This window comes from Ambystoma mexicanum, chromosome 2p (assembly GCF_040938575.1).
Source record: "Ambystoma mexicanum isolate Mex_15411 chromosome 2p, UKY_AmexF1_1, whole genome shotgun sequence".
Classification (NCBI taxonomy): Eukaryota; Metazoa; Chordata; class Amphibia; order Caudata; family Ambystomatidae; genus Ambystoma; species Ambystoma mexicanum.
This window is the reverse complement of record NC_090923.1, coordinates 1,389,861,219-1,389,880,894: the sequence shown is the minus strand read 5'-3', so window position 1 is coordinate 1,389,880,894 and position 19,676 is coordinate 1,389,861,219. Positions and strand designations below refer to the sequence as shown.

Genomic DNA, 19,676 nt, shown 5'->3' with positions numbered 1-19,676 from the left:
CATCACCGCAAATACCTCCCCTGGGAGTCCCGCTGTGTAGCCTTAACCGACAAGTCTACTCCTTCTCGCACAGCAATGACCACTCCCCCTTTTTAGTGGATTGGGTGGCCTGAACCAGCAGAGAGTATCCCCATATTCTAATTCTATGGGAATCCTGAGTCCGGATACGAGTTTCCTGCAACGTAACTACCTGGGGTTTCTGCACAAACCTCTCCACTTTGTCTTTTATGCAGGGAGTTCAACCCATTAACATTCAGAGACAGTAGCTTCAGCTGCCCCTTTTCAGATGATATCCCTAAAGTGACATGCTTCCTCCTTTCTTCTCAAACTGGGCCTCAAGTGATTGCTGGTGTCGGGACCCCATTATAGGAATCAAAGTGTTGCTCGACCCTTACGACCTCCTGGATCAATAGCATCCCACCCTCGTCCCTCCACCCCCGCCCCCCTAAGATCCCGCTGGGCGAGCTCAACTGGCAGCCTGCCCCCTCGCCTCATGACTACGAGAGCTGAGCTCTGGCTTTCTCCCAGTCTTAAACAATGCAGGATTACCCCATCCCATTCCAATATGATCACCCCTCCCCTCCCCGCCACCATCCACTATGTAACTGGTGTCTGCCTATGATGGTGCCTTTTTCTTCTTTCGCAAGCGCCCTCCCCGGGCTTGCCCTGTTACATTGTTCTCAACTAAAAAGGCAGTATCGCCAGAAACCCCCAGCTGAGCACTCCCACTCCCAGATGTAGTAACTTTCTCAGTGTTACGACAAGCTGGTGGGGAGGCCTGGTTCGCTGGGCGCCTAGACCGCACTTTGGTCCATTTCCATGGTTTGAGTTATTTACGGCGGGACTCTGCCTCGACAGACCCCCGTGATTGCTGATCTTCTATGCCCAGCGGCTCCAGGCCTTGCTCGCAGGTCGTTACTTGTGCTGCTTACCCTGCCATGTGAATGCCAGTCCAAACGGGTGAGACCATCTATATTTAACTTGTTGTGCCCTGAGAGTCCTCAAAACCGGGCTCATTCGCCTTCTCTTACCTAAAGTCACCTGTGCCAGATCTTGATAAAGAAAGATCTCTGAACAATTGTAGGTGATGCTGCCCGCCTTTCTGGCCTTCCGTAAAATCGCTTCCTTAGTGACATAGCTATGGAGGGCCACCAAGACGTCCCTTGGCCTAGCGCCATTTTTGGCTCGGGGAGCCCCCACCCTGTGGATTCTGTCAAACTGAAGGTCCAAGCCCGACTCTTCCTCTAGAAGATCCATGAATATATTTGTGAGGGTTTGCGTGAGGTCTTGGGCCTGGATAGCCTCAGACAGGGTTTTAACACGGATATTACTCCACCTGGAGCGGTTCTCCAACTCCTCAGCCTGCAGCTCTAGATTTTGAGTTGCAACCGCTAGGGTCTCCAGCAAGATTTCCGACTTCCGTGCCTCGTCTGTCATCTCTTGAATGGCCCCTTCTTTAATGTCGACCCTCTCCTCCACTTTATTAATGTTTCGTTTGATTTCCCCGAGACCTTCCGCTAAGTCCTCCCTCAGGGTATCCATCTGCCTTTGGCCTGCCGCAGTAATTTTGTCGACCATTTCCCCCAAAAATTGTGTTAAGTGTTGCATGTGTGACCAATGCATCGTGGGAGATCTGGGTGGAGACTTGGGATGCACCCACTGCACCCTCCTCCCCTAGCAGGGCCGCCTCAGTTTCAGACTCTCGTGACCAAATTCTGGTGAGTGTCCCGTCCTGGGACTTTCAGGCTCTTCACCCCTGACGAGGGGTCTTTGACTTTATTCCTAGACATTGTGGGGGTTACTTCAAACCGCTGCAGGGACCGCCCGTAGCCTGTTTTTATCGAGGAACCTGGCACCTTTCTACAGGTCTGCTGGTGCCTGTAGAATAGGTGGGGAGCACAACCCCCTGTCTGATGCAGTGCAGTAAGCTGTGGGGGATCACTGACTCCAGGGACTAAGCCCGCTCCCTCTTTTAAATAGTCTATTGTGGGCACAATGATACCACACCTCCCCAGTGCCTAAACCCGATCAAGCCTCCAGGCCGGGCTTTGAGTCTGATTGGTGAGAGTACTTAGGGCCCCCTTAGCTTGAAGGAGGCTGTCGCAGCCTGCATGCCCCGGAGCAGGCTCTACCCCGTCCGTTACCATGGGAGGTCCGGAGAGGCCTGTGTCCTCCTGAAACTGACTGCCTCTGCCCTCAACCACGGGCAGCTCTCCAGAGACCCCCTCCTTCTTTGCTCCTTACTTGTAGGCGGTGCAGAGGGGGCTCCTCCAGACCCTGGTCCCACAGTGACCGCCTGTCTCCGTTGGAGGGGGGGCGCACCTCGGCTCGGGCTGCAGCTCCCCGAGAGCTGCCGGGGCCGCGCCTCTCCCGCTGCGCAGATCAGCTGTCCCCGGGCAGCCCACTGCACGTTTCCTTCTCTGCGTGAGGACTGCGCCGCCGGTGTCCCGCTGGTGTTCCGCTCTGCCCTGAGTCCCACGGCCGCAGCAGGAGCACCCCGCTCACCGGCAGGGACCAGCACCACCGCACCAAGCAGCCACGGGTCTCCTCCAGGAGGTCACCCAGGCACCTGCCACCACCGCCAGCCAACACTTCTGGGATCGCCGGCCCTGCTCCGCCGCCCACAAGGTGGGGGACCCAAAATCAGCCGGGGAGGGCTTCTAAAGGTAATCAGGTCTCCGGCGGCACCATCAAGGCCTGAGCGGGTCAGGGAGCTCGGGTGTCGCGGTTGCTTACCAGCCGGCGGCCATCTTGCAACTAAGAAAGAAAGACTTTTGATAAACGCATATAAGTTATTGAAAAGCATGCCCACAGTCAAGGGGATCTGTAAAGCTGTAGAGTAACACCAAGTACCTGTGAATTCTAACATTGGAAACTGTGTGAAACAAGTACTTGTGAATACTGAACAAATAAAGTAATTATAAGCACTTTTGAATGTCGCACAGAGTAAAAGTAAGTTTTGGCCACTCGTGAGTGGAGTGAAAGAGAAGTTGGTGCATGTAGCCGATACCACGGAATGTATTGTCTGAAATAATATTGGAAAAGTCAAGAGAATACGAAGAAGGGTATGAGATGAGAAACCAAGTATTAATAAGGAACTGCATGTTATGTGGAAACCTATATTGGCAAGAGCCAGAAGAATCCAGAAAAGTGTAACAAAGTACATGGTGCCTAACCAAGCCACGGTACAGTGTTAGAAGAGTGTGTCCCTAGTGAATAAACCAAGCCTCACTGTGGCCAATTGTGGATGGAAAGCAGTAAAGCGGTATTGGTTGCGTGACCTGTAATCGGTGGACCGTGTGATCTGATAACTGTGCCTAGACCGAGTGCCCCCCAGTATAGAAAAGCCAATTAAAGTATCCATGAAGAAGCTTGTGTTTTGCAACAACCTCTTATGTGATTTTGAAGTCAAGATACAGAACTGCCTATGTGAACTAGTGAAAAGTACTGATGTCAAAAGAGCTGGGAAGTGTCCCTATGAATTGTGTTTTCAAAAGCTGGAAGATTTGAACTCTTGGGGAAGGGATCCCCGATACCTTGTGAACTGTTTTGAACTTGGGGAAGGGGGAGCTGATTACAAGCTAAGAGCTGAAAGAAGCTCTGAACTTTTATTTTAAACACCATTCGTTTTGATGCTGACATCCCTAGAAATGTATACAGTTAGTTGTGAGGGCAAGTACAAGTGTTGGACACAGACAGACATTTGATTTAGACTTCCCGACACAGACTATCCTTAGTGTAGGGAAATTCAGTATGGGGCAAGTTAGGCCTTACTCCATCCTGCTTTTTAAGTTAATAAAAAGTTTAAGAACCAATCTTGAACCTGTGTTGTTTCGACTTCAGGATGCCTTCATACAGTGTAGGGAAACATTTTTCTTTTTCAACGTATCCTCCATTGATTTCAATTGAACCCCCAGCTATTTACCATGATTGGAACTGTGTTCTGATTTTTGGAAATAAGTCCTTTTGCTTTACTTCGTTTGATGAATTCCCCAATTCTCGGGACACTGGTCATCACATATGGCTGCCAATGCATGGGGACTCTGTCCCCTGTGAAAGATTGCTGTATTGTTACTGAATCATACATCACCTTAGAGTGAAGTTTGTTTGTTTTATTCACTTATAATGCGCAACAAAACCGAAGGTAGCCGGGCGCAGCAGTACAGATTATGCAAGGCTTGAGTTATAGAAAAACAGATGACAGGCAGGTCAAAATATATACAGGGCATAGAGAATACAGAAAACATATAGGCAAAGTATGAACAGAATACACAGGGACAATATATGTACATACGTGCAGGCCCTATCAAGGCGTGAATCCCTAGCAGGGGAGGAGGGTACCTATATATACAAGGGCAGCAACTAGGTGGGTCAATAGCTTGTCTCTGGGGTCTAGGGAGTAGGGTAGTAGCTAATGGGCTAGTCATTAGCAGCCTTCAGATAGTTGATGTAGTTGTGTCTGAATTTCAGAAAGGGCTGCTCCTCACGTAAGTGGTGAGGCAGAGAATTCCTTAATTGGGCTGCTTGGGCCTGGAAGCTGCCTCCCCTGGACTTTAAGTCTGAATCTAGGTATGATGAGGCTATTGGCATTAGCGGCTCTTGCTGGCCGGGTGGAGCTTCTCTTTAGGAATCTGCCTATGAGATAGCTCGGTGTGTAATTATTAAGAGCTTTGTGAGTAAGGGATGCTACTTTTAGATTAATTTTGTTTAGGGTGGACAGCCAGTTGTTTTACACCTGATCTTGGATATGTGCATTACAATAGTCGAGCCTAGATAGGATCAGAGCTCTAGCAAGAATAATGCAATTGTTGTCTGAGAGGAAGTGTTTGCCTGCTCTGATAAGCTTACAGGTGTAAGATGTGGTAGATGCCAAGGACTTCACCTGTTTGTCAAATGAGAGTGTGGAGTCCAGATAAAAGCAGTGTGTCTTCACCTCCCTGGAGACCTTGATAATATTACCATCAATCTCAAAAGATGTGTCTTGGCTTAGTTTTTTAATTTTGGAGCGGGTCCCTGAAATGATGAGCATAGACCATGGGTTGCCATCCATGACTGAATGAGGGTATACACCCTGATCGCCAAGGCCAAATCCTTATTGCAATCCCACAAAAGTGGGATGAGAATCTAGTTATCATTTGCATAGTTGGTGTAGGTGATACCAAGATGGTCCAGATCATCAAAAAGGGGCTTGGTAAATATGTTGTATAGGGTAGGGGAAACACAGGAGCCCTGAGGAACTCCGCACAGGATAGGAATCGGGTTGGCCGCTGCTGATGGGGAGAACACCCCCGTGGTCCTGTCACTAAGGAAAGACTCGATCCAAGTGATAGCCTCTTTAGAAAGGTTTGCAGCGGATACAAGGTGGCTGCAAAGGACCCCATGGTCAACGAGGTCAAATGCAGCCGAGAGGTCCAGCAGCAAGAGCAGAGCCATTTTTCTTTTATCGCGTAATTAATCTATTTGGGCCTTCAGGTCAATGAGGGTGGTCTCTGTGCCATGATGGGGTTGGAATACCGATTGACGTTTTTCTAGTAGTTTATGTTGTTCCAGATATTTTTGTATTTGGTTATATGCGATCTTGTCCAAGATTTTAAGCAGAAAATGTAAGGTGGTGATAGGACGGTAGTTCATTGGTATAAGTGGGTCTAGGGTTTGTTTTTTAAGCAAGGGTAGTACCCAGGATTGTTTCAGATTGTTCGGCATAGAGCCGGACGTAAATGAAGAGTTAACGAGTTTTGAGATGAATGGTGAGATACCTGGCAGCGTCTTTTATAAACTGGGCAGGCAGGGGTCGCCCTGGCAGTTTGGTGGCTTGAGAGAGAGGATAACTTTCTCCACCTCAAGGATGGAAGTTTTGGAGAACATGAATCGCGCTGCTGGGTTCTGTTCCATAGAAGTGGGGTCTCTAAGCGGGATGTTAGTCTGGGGTGATAGAGTGAGAGAGTCTTTTTTTCTTGATGATTTTCTTTTTGAGCATGGTTATTTTATTTGATAGGGCTTGTTGAATGTCAGAGCACCATGTTTTAGCTTTGAAACATGTGTCCGGAATGGGGATATTAGAGATTAGTTCCTTGAGGATGGCGAACAGTTCCCTCATGCTTGAGTTGGCATTGGATATACGCTCATTGAATGAGTTTTCTTTGGCCAAGTGGATTTTCGTTTTATATATGGGTGAGATTTCTGTTAGTTTGTTTTTATGGTCTTCTGAGGGGCTGAGCCTCCAGGCTGTTTCACAGCCTCTCAAGTAGTCGAAGATCCTTTAGTTCAGGGGTAAACCATTTGTTTAGGTGGATTTGGGTTTGCTTGGTCTAGGTTTTAGAGGGGCAATGTTGTCGAGGGTGGTTATCATGATTTTGTTGTACATGTTAACAGGTGTTCCAGGGTCTGAGTGGTCCGCTAGTCAGTTAAGAGTGGGTAAAATCGCTGGAATTATTTTCTCCTTGGTGGTGATCTTTTTATTTCTTGTAGGACAAGGCGGGGCCAAGGTGGGTACTAGCGAGAGTGGTTTTGAAGTGGAAAGCTCAAAGGACAGGAAAAAGTGGTCAGTCCATAGTTGTGGGATAATGGATTTGATGTTGACAGTGCAGTTGTAATCTGTTATCCAATCGAGGTTTCTTTCTTTGATGCAAGTAGGTTTCATAGTTTTTTTAGTCATACCTAGATCAGAGAGCGTGTTGGCAATGGTGGTGGCGTTTGTCTAGAAGGTCATTGAAACCCAGGTTAAAATCCCCTAGGACCAGTAGTTGTGAAGACATTTTGAGATTATTAGAGAGTAGGTTGTGGATATCCTCCTCAAATGACCCTATAGGTCCAGGTGGTCTGTAAATGAGATGGATAGTAAATGTTTGGGAATTAATTAGAGGAAGTTTGATGTTGAGAGTTTCACAAGATTCGGAAGCTGTAATGGGCGTAATTCTCATGCCTAGGCTAGTCTTTGCAATGAGAGCAATGCCACCACCGCGCATATTAGTTCTGTCCTGTCTCAGGATAGTGTAACCTTCCGGGATTGCTAGGGAGAGTAGGGGGCCTGCAGCGTCGTGCAGCCAGGTCTCTGTAATAGCGAGACAGTCCAAGTTATCGACTGATAACAGATCGCAGATGTCCCGTGGCATGTGCAGTTAGGGATCTGGCATTCATTAAACCTCCTTTGAGGGGAGGGGCAGAAGGGTGGGTCGGTTCTGTTTTAGTATGGGTGATTAGAGGTCTCAGGCTATTGAGATGAATGCTATTTGCCTTCTGGTTGTAAGATCTTTTGTTGTTTGGAGGTAGGGATCTGGTTAGAGACTCATGGAGTCTCATGAGTCTTGCTCGTAGTCTAGAATTTCGGAGGAGTAGACTTCAAGGATTGCTTAGAAGACCAGTTAAGGTGCTCGGGTCTTGGTGTTCCATAATGAAGGGGGCGGCTAGGGAAGTGGTGGTAGAGTTGTTTTGAGCTCTAGTGAGTGCTAAAGGAGGGCTACTGCATGCTGTTTGGTGGGTAATGATCACGAGACATGTGTTAATTAGTAGGCTATAGGCTGTGATGGTCATGGTGTGGAGTTGAGAGGTAGCGTAATAAGGGTAGAGGTACCCTTTAAGTGGATGCCTTCGAGTATGTTCGTCTAGTCTAAAATTGAGGTAGGCACAGTGGGGTGCAAGGCTAGTTTCGGAATGGGCACAGAGGGCTGCTTGAGCTCTTTTGAAACGGGTGCAGCGGGCTGCACAGTCCCATGCAAATGGGGCTGCATGTGCTATATTCAGAACGGCATAGTGGGCTGAGGACAAATATGTACAGTGGCTGCAAGATGCGGATGTTTAGCATTCAAGTACTAAATTCAAACGGTCATACTAGGTTAAGCAAGCAAATATGCACAGTGATTGCAGGATGCGGATGTTTAGAATTCAGGTACTAAATTCAAATGGACACAATAGGTTGCACAATCAAATATACAGTGTTGCACTGCAAGTGTTGCAGGGTTACTATATATTTTCTTTCTCTAGTACCAATCGTGTTAACTTTTTGTCTGGGATGTGCTGGTGACAGCGGATTAAATTGTACCATTTTTGTTTTTTGTCTCACTCATGTGCTCATTTTTTTTCTAGCATATTATTTCTGATACTTGGGAATCTGCTTAGAATCGCATGCTGTGCATTTAGTCTGACATCTAGTGGTGTACTCGCAGAGAATTGCATCTTATATTCAAAGATCGAAACGGGACGTCGACCTGGGCATGCTTGTAACACTATCCCCTACGATGTGTGTAGTGTCCCCATTATTCATCATGCATCGAGGTCCCCTCAGATAGGTTTTTTCCATCATACTGGTCTGTAGCTTTCATGTAGAGCTTGTGTTAATGATATTTATTGCTGTATTTATCCAGTCTTCGATGCACCCTTTCGATGATTTGCTTGACTGCCATTTCCTGTTTCCAGCCTTAAGAATCTCTGGCAGAATTCTCGACAGCTGGTGGCGGCCTTCACCGTCAGGCTTCGACATTTCACAATAGGGAGGGTGGAAACCTTTATTTTCGACATTGCTCTTTAGAGAATGCCTTTTCTTGCTTTTCCCTCTTCTTTCCCTTGGCTTGCTGCTTTTTTCTACTTCTAATTGAGGGAACTCCATTTAAATGTGCTCTTCCGGTAATAGGAGGTTTCCTTGGAGGGACCCTCATAGGGAGTGTAATAACTGCTTACCTTGTGACCATAACGAGCGGTGCTGCAAGACCGGTCAACTCTTTAAGCCTAAAACACTTAAAGAAAGGCACACAAAGCAGTGTGCGGCCTACCCTATGCAGGCCGAATCCCGTTCCCCCAGTGTGGTACTGTCGTATCAAGAGGACCCCACCAGCAGTCATGGCTCAATTTCGCAGGCCGAAGACATTGTTGCGAGGTCTACCGACTCCTGCGTGCCTGTCTCCAGCCCCACTAGGCATGCCAAACGTACTGATATGGGGAGACCACCCACAGGCTCATACCACCAAGGCCAAGCACACAACCCCTTGACGGTAGTGTCAAAGAAGCCAACGGCACCCACAGACCTGTCAAAATCTTCAGCGGAACTTGTTGAACCTTCTAGTTCTCGACCCTCTGTGCCTCCGTCTCTGCGTTTGGCGCATGGTTCCAAGTCTTCGACTACACAGGGTGCTCCCCCTAAAGTTTTGGCGCCTGTTTCAGACATGTCGAAACACTCGTCCTTAAGTAAAACACACCCTAAATTAAGAGACCAGTTGCCCAAGGCACTTCCTCAGCCAGATTGACGTAGTTCTTGTCCCCAGACACCCGCTGTTTTACCTCACGGCTATGTCCAGGCCTCTTCTCCACCATCACAATCCTTACAGGGTCAAAGGGGTCATAGTCCAGAGGAGTTTGCTTTCCGACTCACTGAAGCTCCAACTACAGGCTCCTAGTCTAGGGCAAGGTTTGAGGAATGTATGGAAAAGGTCTCACACAGGTTTGATAAGGTTACTCATAGAAGGATTTATTCCTTTGAGGATGACCCTAGGCCCTACAAGTCTCCCAGACTTTGGTCCCCTGTCTTCCACTCTACCTCGCCTGTACCTAAGATGGCTGACCCCTATGGGGATTCAGGATGATGAGGATGAAGAATTATTCTATGTCGCAGACCAGGAATGATGTATCCCAAGATCCTGCCTCCCAGGAACCAGACATATGGATTGATACTGATGGCCAGGCGCCTTAGCCCACTACCCCTGCTCATATGGCAGAGCCTGACAATATCTTTTTAGATGTCTGCCTGTTTCACAGCCCAAGGAGGCTTCCCCGAATGACGACCAGCTGCTCTTTAATAACATTCTTAGGAAGGCAGCGGACCATTTAAAGATTATCACTGAGGAGACAGTGCCTGGCTCTGACTTTGCGGAGGACATCCTCAAAGAAAAGGTAACTGTCAGTCGATTCCCCCTTCTTAACTCCAAAAAGAAACCTGTTGCCCCTTCCTTACTCATGCTCTTGCTTATTTGGGCCGCGACCACGTGAATTGAGAAAATTTGACCCGCTCTCTCAGATCCTCTCTATTTATGGGGACACTCCAATCCAAATTCCCTGATGGTCACTACGACCAGAAAGCGTGCAGGTGATCCATTGTCTTTGGCCGAGGCTCCTCCTGACAAAGACTGTAAAAAACGCTATGCCTTTAGGCAAAAGGATAGTCTTCTGCATTTAGTACCTGCATTGCCAGTAACATCACCTTGCTTACCAGCTTCAGTGATGTCCTGTGGGGTCTGGTGCAGGACGGACTACAGAGTGTTCCTGCACCAGTTAAATTACAGCATCTTGCTATTGTGCAAGAACTCTTTTAAGAATATAAAAAACCCATGTTAGATGCCACTGAGATGGCTGGCGGAGTTTTAGAAAAGGGACTTTTTTGAAGCGCCAGGCTTGGTTGAAAAACTCAGGTTTCAAACCTGAGACGCAGGCCTCACTCATCAATAAACCCATAAAGTCTGCTCTTTTTGGAAAGGTGGTGGAACGGCAAAGAAAGAACATGAGACTCTAATATCTCTCAATCAGATTTCCAGTAGGCCGTACCGACTGTTCCTTTTGGGGCAATCCTTCTCTAGACCCGCAGAGGGTGCTTATGGTACAGGAGGTTTGCCCTGATACTCTGGCCAAAGAACATCCAATGCATATCAAGCCCCTCAATAGCGGGGTTTTGGCGTGGCAAAGGAAGGGGTATGAATGCAGCAACCAGAGGCTACCCTGCCCTTGCCAAAAAATGACTCTCCGTTCTGAGTCCCCTTCCATGCATCTCCAGTAGGAGGTCAGCTAATATGCTTTACCCATGCATGGAAGGGGATCACTTCAGACAACTGGGTGCTCTAGAAGGTGGGCAAGGTTATTGCATCGAGTTTCTTCCGACACTTCAGTACCACCCGACAAAGAACAGAAGAATGTCTCCAGACCATCTCCTCATCCTTCAGGCAGAAGTGGAGTCCATGCAGCAAAAGGGAGCAATAGAACTCGTCCCAGATCAGGTGAACGAGGGTATCTATTCAATATACTACTTTGTACCCAAAAAGGATCTAACCATGCGTCACGTCTTAGACCTGCGCCCTGCAAACGAGTATGTCAAGCCTAAAAAATTCCGGATGACAACTCTGCAGGAAGTAATTCCACTGCTGAAGCACACAGATTACATGGCCACCTTGGATATGAAAGATGCATACTTTCATATGTTAATGTTGCCAGCGCACAGGAAGTACCGATGGTTCAATATAGAGAACACTCAATATCGATTCAAAGTTCTCCCCTTCAGCATTGCCTCAGCCCCAGGGGTTGATACCAATGTTCTGGCAGTGGCAGCTGCTCACTTGCGCATAGTCTGTTCCGGTGTACCCTTATCTAGACGATTGGCTCATAACACGGGACACGTACGTGTCAGGCATGTCTAAAGAACACGCAAAATACTGTAGACCTACTCTTTCAACTGGGGTTCTCTATTAATGAAAAGAAATCAAGTCTTGTGCCAGTAAAGTTAAAAAATGTCTCGGAGCACTTATTCAGACAGAAGACTAACTTGTCTTCCCCTTGAACAAGAGTGTCTAAAACATGTTCCACATTCCTCAATATGTGGCCAGTCAGATAACCGTACAAATTAGGAACGATGGCATCCTGCATGTTCCTGGTCCCACATGCTCACCTGTGCATGCATCCTATGCAAGAGTTGCTCTTGAGCCAATGGTGTCAACCAAGTGGTCAGTGGAATGAACTAGTGGTTGTCTCCAAAGGCCTTGTTCTATCACTGCAGTGGTGGACGAAGGACAACCCCATTCACCACTCCACAGTATAGGCCACTCTCACTAGACTCATCCCAGTGAGGGTGGGGAGCTCACCTTCTCCAGTAGACGACGGTGCACATCACATGGCCACAAGCTGTAGCAAACAAACACACCAGTCTCTTAGAGCTGCTAGCAGTGTTCAAAGCCCTGTTCTATTCTATGGGATTTTTATATAGCGCCAACACGCTCGCAGGCCTCAGGGTGCTCACAAGACTTACGATGAACACTCAAGGGGAAACGAAGATTGTTCTCAAACATTCTCAATCATCTCCCTTCTCAAACAGGTATGTCTTCAAACCCTTCTTAAACTGTGCAATTGAAGGAACCAATTTAAGTGAGCGCGACAAGGTGTTCCAAATGATGGGGGCCCAGGAATCGAAGCTCGATCCACCAAACCTTTAATTGATAGCGTGGCTGAGTCAAGAGGTCTTCCTCATTTGAACGCAAGGTGCGCCTAATCGGTGCTCTTAATTTGTGAACGGAGATAAGGTGGAGCATCACCAGCCAAGCATTTTTATACCATGCTGGAGGCTTTAAAATGAATTATCTGTCGAACGGGGAGACAGTGCAGCTCTTGGTGGGCCCGGGCGATATGCGCCCTCTGGTCCAAGCCACAAATTGCACAGACCGCCCCATTCTGAATAACCTGGAGCTTTTTAATATTCGTTTGTTGTCCCGACCAAGAGACTATTGCAGTAATCCAATCTTGTGTTTGTGGCAGCTGCAATTAGTTATGTGTTTTTTTTTCTGATTGATCGGGGCGAATCTGCCGGAGAAGATGGGTCAAGTAAGCGCAACTGGAGCTCAAATAGGAGACCTGATTTTTGAAGGTCATTTTGGGATCAAAATAAACCCCCAAGGTTTTTACATAATCCGAGACCCAGATCATATTACCTTCAATCATGAATGCACTTTATTGTAGATATATTGTAGAAAGCTTTTAAAAAACAACTACAAGGACGACCGTTCTTGTCTTAACATACAGCAGCGGGGCCATGTTTTACATAAATAAGGAGGGGGGCACTCACTCGCCAGGGCTGTCCAAATTGCCACAAAGCATTTGGAAGTGGGCACTCAAACACAAAATGTTCCTCCATCACAATGTGTTCCAGGGAAACACAATCTTCTTGCAGGAGTGCTCAGCAGAGATGTTCAGCTACACGTAGAGCAAGAGTGGCGTTTACACAAACGCATTATGCATGTCTTTGTAGAATGGGGGCATCCATACATCGACCTCTTTGTAATGCTGCAGACCGCACAATGACCAGACTACAGGTATCCGCAAAAGTTGTGAAAGGGGAACGGTCTGTGGATCAAAGGGTCAGGGAGATTTGCTTACACTACCCCCCGCCCCCCAACTCCTCTCCGCAACAGGATCATTCACAAGATACACCAATACAAATTACATGAATTCTGATAGCAACAGTCAGGGCTCGTCAACCGTGGTTCTTGCATTTCATGAGAATGTCACTTTGCCCTCTGGTGAAACTGCCTTGCCCCTACAATATTCTGTCCCAGGATCAGGGGACAACACTGCACCCATGCCCTCAAACTCTCAATTTAGCAGCATGGTTGCTGAAGTCATAGTCTGGGCATCTCCAACTGCCTCAAAGATGTATGGACATTCTTAAAGAGGCACGAAAACCAAATACAAGACACTGTTACTCCATTAAATGGAGGCTTTTTGTCATTTGGTGTGGTACTCTTAACAGCAACCCTGTTTATTGTTCCACCACACATACACATTCCTTTACCTAACTCAACCCATTGAACTGGGGCCTATTTTTTAGCTTACTGAAGGTCCACCTTTCTGACCTCTGCTTACACCACCTCTCAGAGCAAGATTTCCGTGTGGAAAGTCTTGATAATCAAGGCTTTCATGGAAGATGTGAAAAGACTTCATCCACCCATTTCTAATCCAACTCCTGGATGGGACTTGAATGTTGTGCTTAATAAACCTGTGGACGTTCCTTTGGAGCCAATGCACAAAGCTAGTCTTAAGGCTCTCACCTATAAAACTGCTTTTCTGGTGGCTATTATTTCCATTCAGAGAGTTGGTGAACTGCATTTGCTCTCAGTTCAAGACCCATTTGTTACTATCCATAAGGACAAAGTGGTTTTGTGCACACATCCATACTTTGCACCTAAATGCATCTCCAAGTTGCATGTAAACTAGTCGCTTGCACTTCCATCTTTCTTTCGGAATCCTGGCAACTCCGCTGAAAGAAGCCTCCATACACTAGATGTTAGGATAGCAGTGATGCATTACTTCAATAAGACAAAATCACTTTGAAAGACGGATCAATTCTTTGTCTCCATAGCCACTGGTAGAGAAGGGGAATCATGCCAGTCCCTAAATCTGCAATCTGTAAATGGGATTGTTAAATGTATCCATATATGTTAGTCTGTCAAAGAGAGCCTTACCTTTTACGCCAAGAGTACATTATACTCGAGCACAGGGGCATAGCTTTCATTGCAAATATTCCTGTCGATTCTATTTGCAAATCGGCTACCTGCAGTTCCGTTCACACCTTTTACACAACATTACTGCTTAGATACACATTCTGAGACTGATTCTCCGGTGGTTCAAGCGCTGTTAAGACATCTTTTCTGCAGTTCCTTGACACCATCATCTCCTGGTAGTGCTCGCTAGGCTATGCACAGCATGTGATTCTAAGCAGTTTCACAAACATCGGAGGACATACATTACTCACCTTAATCGTATTTCTGGTGCTTGTTTCTGCTTAGATTCACATACCCCTCTTGGAGCTGAAGTAACATAGACATCTTACACCTTCCTATCCCTCTGTACTCACTCGCACATTCTCTTCAGGCTCCCTCATGGCAGAACAGAAACAACTGGGGGGGACCTTAATGCGTGAGGGTTCGTGGGTACACTACACATCACAGTAGGGATAGTGTAACAGACCCGCCCAGGTAGATGTCCCTTTACGATCTTCGAAAAAAAAGATGCGGTACTCCGCGATTACTACTAGATGCCGGACTGTATGCACAGCATGTGAATCTAAGCAGATAAAAGCACCAGAAATATGATTACGCTGATTAATGTAGGTCTTTGAGTGCCATGTACACAATATGGCCATGCCATGTAATCTCCACCATTTTCTTCATCTTGTTCTTTGGCCATCTTCCTGCATTCTCATGTTGGCAGATGCCATATGGCATTCACTTTGACAGAATCGAGCTTGGATTCCCAGTCGAAAGTATATGTAACCTGGCTGGATATGGGGATGGGACTGTCCTGCCTGAATCTAGATTCCAGCAAGGGGGATGTCTATTACTGGTCAGATGTGAGACCAAAGGCCATGATGGGACAGCCCATGTCAATTTGGATGATGCAGCTCATTTCCAGTGGAGGGCTCAGGCAGCCTCCTCCACGAATTTAGGATAACGGGGAGTCCTGCAGCCAGTCATCAGATCGTCGACTAGAGCCAAGTCTGCAAGGAAGCTAAGCACTATGCTGGAGACCTGGAAGACTGCTGCTGAGGATAACCTGTATTGTCAAAGCGAAGTCCTTTTGAAGCCCTGCACCTTTTGTAATGATCCAAGGAGACCCTTGTTGGTGCATTGAACAGTGGACTGGTGGGACCAACCAGTCAGGACCCCTGCATGCGATACCTGCCAATGTAAATGTCACAGAATCATCTTTTGTGCCGTCAAGCTTTGCAAAAGGCCTATCCAGTGATTTGATCGACATCCTGAGTTGGAGCATGGCACCCTGCAGGCCATCAACCTGTGGTCTAAAATCATCTCTTCTGCTGTAGTCTCTCCTGCAAGAAGACTGACCTCCCTGGGACTGAATCTTCTTTACCGCTGCATGCTTTGACTGCAGCCTCTGGATTGAGGTTCTATTCGCTGCTGCCCGACTCTGCTGCGTCATTGGGTATCCTCATCATGGGACCTGCTGTGGCTGCTGTCCTGAAGTGCCTCGGCCATCCTGCTGGAAGATCTTCAGAACTGTCCCATCGGAGAATAGAACTGCCATCTAGCCGTAATTAATACCAAAACAGATTTTATCCACTGCACCCAGGACCCTAGGACCTCCTGCAACAGGACCAACAGTAAAAGTGACCAACGATTGAGTGGCCTCTTGGCAGATTGGATTTCTGGGGCGAGCCTACGTACCAGTTTTCTCGCCCCCTCACTCCCTAGGGATTATATGGGTTTAAATCCCACTGTCTAACACTTCCTGGCTTGACCATGATTGGTGGGGTTCTGGGCAGGAATCCCTCCTCCCGCATGGGTCACCCTAGTGTAGAGGGATTGTGAGAGTACCCTAAAAACATGCTACTTCTACTTCCCTTTTAAGCATCAAACGTGCTTTATTCTAAAACTGTGTAGAACCTTTTGGCTGTGCCAAAGTGTGTTCTAAGTAGACTTTTTAGATTTTCTTCCTACTCTGGTACGGACCGGGACCTTTTTCCTCTGTTCAGGCCCTAGACCTACTTGCCTGCTAGGTGAGGACTGCTTAAACTATAGGGCATAACAATGGTCAGGCAGGGTGTATGGTTGGTTTTAAATGCACTGTTTTCTCACTTTACCGCGTACATTTTATACTGAATCATTGATTTGAACTGCTCATATTGTGATTCATTTTGAAGTGTGCAGCAATTTCACTTTGAACTCACCAGCTATGCACATATATGTGTAGACAATGTTCTAGTAAAAACTACTTGACCTGCTTAGAGTTGAGGCCTAATAAATTAGTATTCCATTTTGGTTTAACTGTACTACTACATCACCACGGTAGTCACTGACCCGGTATGACAATAGTGGCCTCAGGACCGTCCCAATTGGATGGTTCTGAAAATCATTCTCAACTGAAGGGCTGGAGGAGACCGCATTGTCTCAGTAGATGCTAGTTGGTAATCACGTTGTTTGTCTTTTGTTCATGCACCACACAAAGTTAATGGCATAGGTGCAGACCATACAATATCTTTTTTTTCTACCATGATAAATATTGTATGGTGTTGTCATGTATTGGTGTTTTATCATCCCAAATATGTGACTCAAATACTATATTGTAAGTCTGAACTGTAAATATGTATTTGAAAAAGGGCGTTTTGCTATTGAATGACGGGAGGGAAGTTGGCTAGGTGGTTAGCAAAACTGACTGTGCTCTGCTGGTCACAAGGAAGTTTGGGTAGGAAGAGCAGTGATAACAGGAGACATGTGATGGAGAGTAACTATATTCACAGGCATGAGTTCATAGACTGGGATGTGGATTATGCTGCTGTGGTGGGTGGAGACATTGCCTTTACATAATTGTAAATCCTCCCTGTTTTGCGAAATATTTGTTCACCCAGATGATGGCGTTGGTAGAATTGAAGAGTCGGATAGTCGTACCTTTTCCTGTGAACTGGCAATACAGTATAGTCTCTACAAGCGTGTAGAGGTTTTGAGTCAGACCAACATAAACTACAGGTCAACCTGGGATGCGGTCATCTTGTGACGGTGCTGTTTTGGTCTGAGTACATGTGTAGGTTAAGATGTGAAGTATGAGCTATGTGGGGTTTTTCACAGGAGTAATGTGTATTTTATATGATCTGCTAGGAAAGTGGTTGTAGATTAGGGCAGTGAATTGTGTTGAAGGAGCACATACATTAAGCAAAGCAATTTCTAAGCAGGTGCTGTCAAAGTGACGAGATTCAATCCATTAAGGAGAAAATGTAACGCGGGTCGCCAGGGGATGATTCCTCACAGGACATGCCATTCTTGGTAAAGGTATGAAATCCCGGCATGAAGAGGAAGACTTCTATCATGCAATTGTAGCATATGTAAATGCACGCAGAGTTAACCAGAGGAACGTTTATGGGATCCATGCCCTAGTAATGGATGCTGGTATTTAATAACAATATTCAATCTGAATTTTCGAATCAAAACAATTTTGATGATACCTTTTGCAGCCATTAAAGAAGATACCATGGAAAGTAGTCCATGTACATACAGCCAGTTGGAATGATTGTCATTCACTTGCACATCGGATCAATAGATATGTTAACCTCCTGAAGAACCACTGAATCAAAGTGGGGAAACGCATGTAGGCACAAGAAACCATTACTAAAATGAAATAGACAATGTTTATCTTTTGAAGAACCATTGAATCAAAGTGGGTTAACACGTGTAGAGGGCACGTACTTTTTTCTTTGTGAACATTAACATGAAGAACAAATATTGTCCTGCAACTAAGAAGCCAAATAAATACTTCTGGAGCGCCAGATCAACACTTTTTGGAATTCTTTCCTTGTACCCTTTGTGCTTGCCACACAGGTTCTCTTAAGAGGGTGTCCATTGCCACAGTCCCATGTGCTCCGAGTTTCCCCCTTAAGGGCTCACACCTTCGTGCCCCTAGAAATGTTAATAGAAGCCATCAGTGCCACAGCAAGTTGGGTTCAACTGTGGGGGAAATGCCCTTCATAGTCACAATCAATAGGCTTGGAAGGGAGTACTTGTGAGCATACTCTTAGCACTGTGCCACTTGAAGTTCATTGAACTTTTTCATGGTCCATTACATAATATGAACATAGGTAGGAGTGGAGTATCTTTCCTGAGGTATTCCAGGTGGTGGAATACTGTAGAAAGGGAGCTGACACACAAAAGGTTAGAGGCAGCATACTTAGGGTAAAGGTATCTTTACGCATGTCGCCTCTCATCATAGTATTTGTTTTCTCTCAAAGTCATTATTTAATGAAGCATGGTATTTAATTTCTTACGTGTGACATTTTGCTTTTTCCCAGTATTTAGGCCAACTGACATCAATTCCTGGTTACCTTAATCCCTCCAGCCGAACTGAGATATTGCATTTAATAGATAATGCCAAGGTGAGTCTTGCTTACTATGACTTTGCAGAGCGTTGGGTTTATTTATTATTGTTGTACGTGTATGATAGAATACCAACACGCCATTGGACACTTCAGAGCACTTTGAAAAAGAAAGAAACTAGCAGAATGTACACACAATACATGTATATTAATATCAAACCAGATGCATCCTGCATCAGTGCTGTAGGTGAAACTTGGAGCAGAGGATGTGCATTATGACGCTGGTGCTCTCTGAGCTTATCTCAGTTAACGTAAATGTGTAGTCCTGCATAGCGTGGAAAAGGAGATCTCTCCTTTCCTTACAGGTGGGTTACTGGTTGCCACTCAACCCCTGCTGCCTTCTTTGCTCCCCTCTACCTTTAGCCATATTGCCATTCCACCACTTGAACATTTAGATTTGACCTGTTTGGTGGCTAAGAACCCTTTTGCTTCGAGCCCGAAGCGTAGCTCAGAGTGGTTGCTTCGCACATTGGGCTTGCCTGAAGTTACTGGGAGGACTCACTCAACCCTTTATCCTTCAGAGGTTGATAATGTGAGTACCATTAACTTGTGCAAAGACAACACACATTGTAATAGCCTGAAAGGTAGGAGGAATCGGACATGAAACATGTGTTTATGCTTTTCCATTCCTGAATTGAATGCCCCTTTTTTTGGCTCCTTGAACTGTTTGGGAACAAGGAACCTAGTTTTAAGAAACATGAGCAGCACTGGATTCTTGCTGGTTGCAGTTGTAGGTACAATACCATCTTTTAAACGTCCTCCAGGCACTTGTTACCCCTATTGTCTTAACCCTTTGACTGCCGTGTTTCAAAAATCCCTGAGGAACAATGGTGTATCGCAGAGGGGCCCTCAATTCATACTGTGACTTCTGGAAATTACCATTAGGATTTTGGTGGAATTACCACCAGCGGTAAGGTAGCAAACTTCGCGCCAGCGTTTTGCTGAATGTTTTTCCTCCACTCCACCGCCAAAACCAAAGTTGGACGGTGCGGTAATGCGGCAGTAACTCGATTACAGACTAGTTAGCTGCACCACCCAACTTGTAATGAGGCCCAAA

The 19,676-nt window shown here is 46.4% G+C and overlaps 1 protein-coding gene across 4 annotated transcripts in view; it reads left to right on the top strand.

Moving 5' to 3' along the window:
* The window catches only part of CCM2 (CCM2 scaffold protein), a 553,948-nt gene that overhangs the window by 275,900 nt on the left and 258,372 nt on the right, over nucleotides 1-19,676 (top strand). For all 4 annotated transcript variants that reach the window (XM_069645812.1, XM_069645811.1, XM_069645813.1 and 1 more), the window contains one exon: nucleotides 18,536-18,619. In XM_069645812.1, the coding sequence (XP_069501913.1) occupies nucleotides 18,536-18,619 (84 nt within the window). The remainder of the gene's footprint in view (nucleotides 1-18,535; nucleotides 18,620-19,676) is intronic.